This window comes from Scophthalmus maximus, chromosome 14, assembly GCF_022379125.1.
Source record: "Scophthalmus maximus strain ysfricsl-2021 chromosome 14, ASM2237912v1, whole genome shotgun sequence".
NCBI lineage: Eukaryota > Metazoa > Chordata > Actinopteri > Pleuronectiformes > Scophthalmidae > Scophthalmus > Scophthalmus maximus.
Window position 1 is genome coordinate 6,570,119 of NC_061528.1, and position 8,759 is coordinate 6,578,877.

The 8,759-nt window shown below is 41.5% G+C and overlaps 1 protein-coding gene across 1 annotated transcript; it reads left to right on the plus strand.

The window, feature by feature from the left end:
• Positions 1-644: 644 nt before the first annotated feature.
• Positions 645-6,812, plus strand: atp6ap2 (ATPase H+ transporting accessory protein 2). The gene is made up of 9 exons (XM_035651033.2): positions 645-797; positions 2,835-2,965; positions 3,082-3,210; positions 3,358-3,453; positions 3,548-3,685; positions 3,958-4,011; positions 4,110-4,259; positions 4,348-4,467; positions 5,890-6,812. The coding sequence occupies exons 1-9, from the start codon at positions 722-724 to the stop codon at positions 6,082-6,084; spliced, it is 1,089 nt and encodes a 362-aa protein (XP_035506926.1). The 5' UTR covers positions 645-721; the 3' UTR covers positions 6,085-6,812.
• The last annotated feature ends 1,947 nt before the right edge of the window (positions 6,813-8,759 follow it).

The following is an 8,759-nucleotide window of genomic DNA, read 5'->3' on the forward strand; positions in this document are numbered from 1 at the left end:
TCATCACCTTTAGGTTTGTTTGGGGCTGTTATCTAACAGTAGGAAGATACTACTAATAATAATAATAAATTTTAACCCCTGATCAAACTAGTCTGTCATCCTTTGTTACTTGTCTTTTTTCCCCCCTTGTCATCATGATAGCAGTATCCAGTATTACCGCCTGGAGTACAGTTTTGCCCTCATAATGCATCGGGGGTTGAAGTCACGGGGTTTGCTCCAACGTCTTTGCACTGACAGTGGGTTTGTAAATAATTAACACACGTGTGGGAGTTGTTTGCATCAGTTTTCAAGGCCTCGTTTTACTTCCACTGCTGCAGAAAAGCAGTGAGTAAAACGACCTCTTGACCCCTGTGGACCAAAAGAGAAACAAGGGGGGGGGGGGGGGGGGGGGGGGTGTAACCTAAACAGTTTAAAGTTAATCACTGGAGTTAAAGTTGATAAAATGAGTGTGTGTGTGTGTGTGTATGTATGTACATTGGGGATGTGGGACGCATTCAAGAACTTTTGAATAAAACTGTATAGATCCTTTCATCCAAGTGGTATCAGCCATTTTAACAACGGTTAAAACATTTTGCGATTACAATTGGGCCCCGACGATTTTTTGCGCTCGTGCCCTAATGCCTTTTTTTTTTTTTTTTTTGCGTCAGATATTCTTACGTCACACTTGGCTGCGGCGTCGTGACGTCAGGTCAGCTGATCTGTGCCCGGAGCGAGGAGAAAGATGTCGCCGACGAGCTGTCGAAGGATGGAGGCTGTTCTCTCTGTGGCGTTCGCCCTCTGCTGCCTCACTTCAACCGGTGAGTACATTGTGCATTGTGATTCTGATTATTATGATTCTGATTATTTTTGCACACGTCTCCTCCATTGAAATCCAACACGTTAGCGCCTCGTATCCACCCAGCACCATCGTTAGCATCGTCAGTCAGCTCGCCGATCACTTCTTCATCTGACACCGTCGCTTCGAGATGAAACACGTTGAGTGAAACTGTCACGCTTCGTCGTTAGTTGTGCTCAAGAGGATCGGTCCGATTGAGGATTCTTACAATCGGCTGAACGACTGAGGGCGACTGCGTTAGCTTGTTGCTAACACTCTGTTAGCGTGTTAGCCGAACCGTATTAAGCTAGCAGTGCCGGGGGGGGGGATTCGTGTGTCCGTGTTGTCAAACGAATATTTGTTGTGTTCACGTAAAATTCAGAACATGTATGAATTCATTCGCTTGCTCGCAGCTCGGTGCGGACAGACAAGAGGGTGTCAGGTCATGTGACAGGCCGCTGACTGCTAGTTCCTCTTCTCGAGTCGTCACCAGCTCCCAGTCACGGGGTCACGTATCCATCCGCCGCCGCTGCTGCTAACTGCTAGTTCCTCTTCTCGAGTCGTCACCAGCTCCCAGTCACGGGGGTCACGTATCCATCCGCCGCCGCCGCTGCTAACTGCTAGTTCCTCTTCTCGAGTCGTCACCAGCTCCCAGTCACGGGGGTCACGTATCCATCCGCCGCCGCTGCTGCTAACTGCTAGTTCCTCTTCTCGAGTCGTCACCAGCTCCCAGTCACGGGGTCACGTATCCATCCGCCGCTGCTGCTGCTAACAGCTGGTTCCTCTTCTCGAGTCGTCACCAGCTCCAAGTCACGGGGTCACGTATCCATCCGCCGCTGCTGCTAACCGCGGCCCTTTTCATTTACACACCAGTGAGAAGTGATTATGCACTGACAGAGAAAGAGACTTCTCGTTTCAGAGGGACCGTACATTCCAAAAACATCGGCCGAGGAAGGAAGGAACTCTTAACTGACGAAGGCTGAACTGTCTGAAATGACACTTTGGTTTTCTACATCACAAATCTATGATTTGTCCGGATCTTACATGCAGCGATAGTAACGACGACTCCTGCAAAGTGAATGAATCAATACTTGGCAATAGTTATAAATCAGCTCAAAGAAATGATGTGTCCACGACAGGGCTGCAACTAACCATTCTTGTCATAATCGATTAACCTGTCGATTATTTTCTACATGAATCGATTTTTTGGTCCATAAAATGTTGTTAAATTGTGAAAACTGTCGATCGTGTTTCCAAAACCCCACGGTGACGTTTTGTTTTGTCCACGCACTAAAATATAAATTAGTTTACAGTCACAGAGGAGCAAAGGAAAACAGAAAATATTCACATTTAAGAAGCTGAAGAATTGAGAGATTTTTTTTTTTATAAAAACTACTTGAACTGATAAATCGATTATCAAAATAGTTGCTGATAAATTTAGTAATTGATTACTAATCGATTAACTGTCATTTTCATGTTTCTGTCAAAGATAAAGTATTAAACGTGGGACTTCTAATGTCTACATATACACATAATTCTACATTTCTAGAAAAAATATTTTTAGTTCCCTTTTAAAGTGAGATGAATCGTTATTTAATGTGGAATTTATGAATGGGCAATTTTTATTTAACGCTGCTCTATGATTTGATTGTGTTCCTATGTGTCTGTCTTTTTTTTAATGTGTCTGTTTTTCAATGTAACATACACTCTGGTCTGTGGAGAACGGTATCTCACTCCAATGTATGCGTAAGTGTGTAGTATGGGAGTGACAAATAAACCTGATTGTGGTTATGTAGGCCATAAAAAATATAATGGTTAAAGTAAAAGATCTAAAGTATTTGGCCACATAGTCTTTTTTTAATTGGTCATATCTTAAACCGTATGTATTTGCAATCTTCCTAGCCTAGTCTGTTGGTTTGAGAACATGTTTGTTTTCTTCTTGGAATGATTTGGAACCATCGATCTGTTCTCTTTTTACGTGTTTTTCTTCAATTCAAACCTTTCTTTTGTTTCCCCTCAGGTGTACATGGGGACAGCCTAACTGTGCTGCAGGCTCCGGAGTTTGTGTCCTTTCAGAAAGGAGACTGGCCTGTGTCCGGAGAGAAGATTCCTGACCTGGTGGCTGTAACCATGGGTTTCTCTGTGAAGGAGGTGATTTGTTATTTAAGAAAAACTGAAAACAAAACATTTTTATTTACAGAAGTAGCTTAAGATCACGATTGTGCTAGCTAAGTCTTTATTTGCATAAATGTGATCTTTTTATGCAGGATCTGTCCTGGCCAGGCCTCCGGTCTGGTCCGTTGTTCCAGCGTCCCCGGGCGAACGTGCTGGTGGTGGTGAGAGGAGTCGAAAGTTTGGCCCTGCCCCAGAGTGTGGCCTCCTACCCCTTGGAAAATGTGAGTCAGACTGGACTGGACTGGGACCATTTTTGGCATGATTTGCTCATAAAATCGTTCCCATTGTTGTAAATATAACTGAGGACTGAAATGTGATTTGAATGAGGAGGCACAGTTTTTTTAAGTGGTTCATCTCCTATCTTGCAGCCAGTACCTTTCACCTTGGATAGTGTTGCAGAGACGGTGCACTCTCTGTTTGCTGAGGACACCCCTGTAGTGCTGCAGCTGGCCCCTAGTGAGGAGGTAAGGAAAATACAGGGACTACTTAAAATCTGTGATATCACTCTAAATGTGGTCATTAGTTATATTTTTTGAAACTGTCTTTTGTTTCTCTCAGAGGTTATATATGCTGGGGAAGGCCAATGCAGTGTTTGAGGACCTACCGGTCACCTTACAGCAGATCCGTGCCCGTCTGTCCCAGGACGGCTCTGTGCTGGCCTCCCTGCCCCTCAACTCCCTCAGCAGAAACGCAGAGGTGAGCCACACAAAGGCCTTTCTGGCATTGTGTAACAAAGCATTGTATCCTTACCAAAATGAATTCCATAAGCAAAGTAGTTTTTTTTTTAGATCAAATTGTTTCAGCACACAATTTGCTCTGTATGTTGTCTGTAAACTCCTTTAAAAAAAAAGAAAGAGAATCGCCATATTAATCAGACCGTGTTTTTTGACAACTTACATCCTTGAATTTCACTTCACTGAGATGGAAAGTTTTTTGACTTTTCTTATGTCTTTTGCTTTGCTTCTCAGGCTGATTTGCTCTTCCTGTCTGAGGTCCAAGTACTGCATGATATCACAGCTCTTGTAAGTCAACCTGGTTTTCTTTTTCTTCTTTGTCCTGACAGTGACGGTAGTCTATTTGGTTTGACTCCGATGTCTCTTGTCTTCTTCCCTTCCTGTAGCTACAGAGACACAGACATTTGGCTAAGGACCACTCCCCCGACCTGTATTCTTTGGAACTGTCCGGCCTGGAGGAGCTGAGTCGGCTCTACGGCCAAGACTCCCCTCAGTACCGCGATGCAACTGCTATTCTCGCCTCTGTCCTGCAGAAGGTAATGACGGGCTTCATTAAACACACCCTCCTCAAATCATTAATTTGATCTGTTTTTAACTGCCCGTATGTCTTCTATTGCGTTGTAGTTTGGAGAGGACGTGTATGGTCTCTATGGCAACAGTGCCGTCGTGGAGATTGTCACGGTGAAGACGTTTGAGGCTCCTTTGACCAGGAAGTCCCGTTCGATCCTGGAATCCAAACAGATCGTAAGTCAACTGTTAAACAGAACAATTTTATTGGTATTTAGTAGATGATTATAATTTATAAATATATTATCCACACCATTGATATCAAAGGGGACAAACAACAGAAAAGTCAGAGCTAAAGTGGGCCTCCTCACAAGTGTAACCACACGAAGACCAGACGAACTGTGATTGGTCAGCGATGTCTCCAGGTGAAGATTGCTAAAGAAAACACTGAGCAATATGAAGGAAATCTTCTCTTCTTTTTCATTAACACACATTAAACTAAAGCCATGTGCTCTGCCAACTCATCCAACTGTGGCTCTACATCACAGTCACAGAACATAAAAATGCAAGTTAACCTGGACGAAGCTCCAGTTCTGTAATCTATCATAAAGTAACTGAAGCAGCGTAAACACAATTACTGTGGGGAACAAGAGTAAAACACATTACAACCTCATCATGGATGACAAATATGTCTAGCGCCGTGGCGATGCCACAAGTCTGACGCCGAACCGAAAATCAAAACCTGCCGCACCAGTATTTACGGTGTTTTAGTCGCGTCGGCCCCTCGAATCAAGTATTACCCCAGTTCCAGTCCATACTTCTTTGCTTTTACGACCTGGGTCTGGAGCCAGGGAATGCTTTGATCATCCGCGCTAATAAAAATTGGGGTAAGGGGAATGGGGGTGAGAGGGTGACGGGGGCTCCTGCAGAGAAAGTCCCTGACAGTCCTTTCAAAGCATCTTATGAGATCTCACATCCTGTTGGAAAGCAGGGAGAAGCTGGCTGACACAAGAATTCCTAAAAAAAATGTTTTTGTAAAACTGTCCATAAAACTGGGTTTGGACATTTACCGGAGATTGCCGTTCACATATGCAGCAGGAGATTTTCTGTGTCAGACGTTCCCAACAACAGGAACATTTCGCGGAGGGGTGGAGTCTGGGTAGAGCACCCACTCGCTTGCCATGAATCATACAGAGATTTGCCTGCTGTATCCTCACATGAGCTCAATCTGACATTTTTACCGGAAAAGTTTACTTGAGGGGCTGGCAGGAAAAGTTCAGGAAAATGTCCGGAACAACACTTGCGCTCTCACAGACAACTCGTCCAGAAAAGTTAAGGAAACTGTCTGGACTTCATTGCATGTCTGAAAGCAGCTTATTAGAAACATCTGTCAGGAAAGTGTCGTACAGTTTAACTGCACCACTAACTACGTCCTCTAAAATGCTCATAAATTTGAATCAACGCATCTCTTAAAATAACTTCAACAAAAAATGAAGACTATAATCCTCATTGGTTTATTGCAGGACTGTTGTATGAGACTGCAGCGATGTGTGTGTCTTTATAAACTGGGCACATAGGTGTAGATTTGATAGATTTCAATAAAAGCGTCAAACAAATCTGCCACTCTGGTTTTGACCGTTGTCAATCTTTTTTCTGCAGAGTAACCCAGGCAGCCCGTACAACCTGGCCTACAAGTACAACTTCCACTATGCGGTCGTTTTCAACATTGTGCTGTGGCTGATGATCGCCCTGGCCCTCGCTGTCATCGCCGTCGCCTACAACCTGTGGAACATGGACCCGGGATATGATAGCATCATCTACAGGATGACCAATCAGAAGATCAGGATGGATTAAGTCCTGACCAGCATCAACACTCCTGCTGTCTGTCCTCATAGACTTCTGTAGTGAATGTTCGTGTTTTGTGTGAGGTTAGTGTTTAGTGAGAGAAATGTGACCATTTAATGGGAGAAAATGTGTAATACTGAATCATCTCCTTGTTTACAGCACTGGCATGATAACAGACAAAAAAAAAAATATTATTAGTGGTTTTCTCTTAAATTAGCCTTCATAAAGTGATTAGATATCATCCTTCACTGGTGTATATACTGACTAAAATATTCAGACGTCCATCTTTCAGCCTCACAGCTCACATCATTCCTTATGATTTTAACTCCTCACCAACAATGTTTAGCCCCCCCCCCCTCTGATGACTACAATTGTTTTTTTTGTTTTTTTAATTGAAAAAGGAAAAAAACAAAACTATTGTAATGTCACGAAAGAATGAGATGTGTCTGTTTTTTTCTGTGTGCAGTTTTTGTGCTTGTCTTGATGTGTGGAACTGTTAAGTTAAATTAAATCTATATGTATATATTGAATATACAAATGCAACTATATGAGAAACTGCTGTACTGTTATTGTGAAAAAATTTGTGTAGTGTTTATTTCAGGTAGCGCCACGTACCTTGCTTCTAGTCCAAACGATGTTGAATTACTTCAATACTTGATCATAATGTTGGTTGTAAGGATTGGATATGGATACATGAAGCACTGTAAATTGCAATAAATTGCTTGATGATAAATTAATACATGGATCAAAGTGATCATTGTAAATTATTGCTCTTACATTTACAAAAATCTAGTCAGATATTCTTTTTTTCAAAATAATACTACTAATTAATTTCCTCTGGTGGCCAATAGAAGTTAATACAAGATCTCAGAGTTTTGCCTTAAAAGTGCAAATATGTACAGTAACTTCATTCTTTGAAAGGTTCCTGGGATAATGGAGTCATTTGGTTTTGTACATCATGAAAAGATTTGATGCACTTCATTTAAAATATTCAGATCGGTTTGTAGCGTTTTCGATATTTTATTGTTCAACAATCAAGCCAAAAAGAAGGAACAAGTCATAGAAGTGTTTAGAGGGATTTAGATTTGAGCATGTACAATTCAAGGACATTGGACACAGTTGATGGATGAACATGTGATGCCTTGTTTTGTGTAATAATCTAAGTATGACCAGTTTGTCAACAGACAAACATATAATCCAGAACAGAAAAATGAAGTGTCCAAGTGTGAATTGATATTTTCATGTGTTTAAATTGACTACATCATAGAAATTATTTAAGAAATTACTAACGTTTTACAAACTCAACACAAACTAGAGCTTTCTCTCTGTTTCGCCTAGAAGTAGTACAAAATTACAGATATGTAAATTATTAGTTAATCATCTCGCTGATGTCATAACAACAATATAACAAGGAAGCGCATTTTATAAGACGAGTTCCTCTGGCGGTCACGTGATCATGTGTCATTGCGTAACCGCTCAGCCAATCAGAATTCAGATCACAGCTTTGAGTCCCACCCCCTGGTACTATTCGCTGGATGCTATTGGTTGAGGGGTGTTATAACAGCTGCGGACTGTAGTAGGTCTGTGGTCGACTCGGGTTTCGTTACTGAATTTCTCTGAAAACTGCGACATACGAGGTTATTTGCAACCACGACCGAAGCAGCCGACAAACATGGTGTGACTGATAATAAAAGGTAGGTCTGTCTTTACTTTATTTGTATTTCCTTTGTGATTTAAAACCGTAGTTGACCGCGCCCATGCTGACGACAGACAGGTGTTCACTTGTATATTCTACCTATCTATCTATCTATCTATCTATCTATCTATAGTTTTTGAAATACTTTTGTACTTGACTCGAGTAATTCCATTTTATATTACTTTATACTTCTACTCCGTTACATTTGAGAGGCAAATATTACGTCACTACATTATTTTGAAAGCTTTGGTAACTAGTTGCTTTACAGCTTCAGATTATGAATACAATCATAACCAATAAACAATAATAATATATTATAATATATGTAATCTTTATTATCCAAATCTGCATAGTGAGTACTGTTTGTCTGTCTATACCAGAGTTGTACATGAAAACAAAGCTAATTGTGTGTAATGAAGCAAATATATGTATACAACCTGTTTATATAGAAAAACTTGTGTTGTATTTACAGAATACTGTATCATGTTATGTGTCTTCTTTCCACGTCTCAGCAAGCATCTATGTGGTGAGGAAGATCAGGGCTTCCATTGCTGGGGGAGAGCAACTAGAGAAGCCCATAACCACACCATGTAGTGCTATTGGTAAGGCAACGACTAATAACAAAGATATTAAATCTTGTGTGAAATGCAACAAATGCAAGAGTGGAAGAAAATTAAGATCCCTACAAAAATCTTTATCATTTTACAAAGCCATTATACACTTGAAGTCAGTTAACAGCCTACTCTTTTGTAGTGTAACCTGCTTTACTAAACTTACTATGTCACTGACTATGTCAATTTCTTTTCACTATTTAGCTGAAACGGGAGCGGGACTTGAGTCGAGAGAAAAATCCCCATCGGCTGCTCTGATGTCAGGACCTGAAGACAACGTCAGTGGACCAGCAGGCCCGAGGGCATCCTCAGAGAGGGCTGTGCAGCAATGTGGCTCTTGATGTTAAAGATCTAGCTAGACACTTGAATTGGGGTCA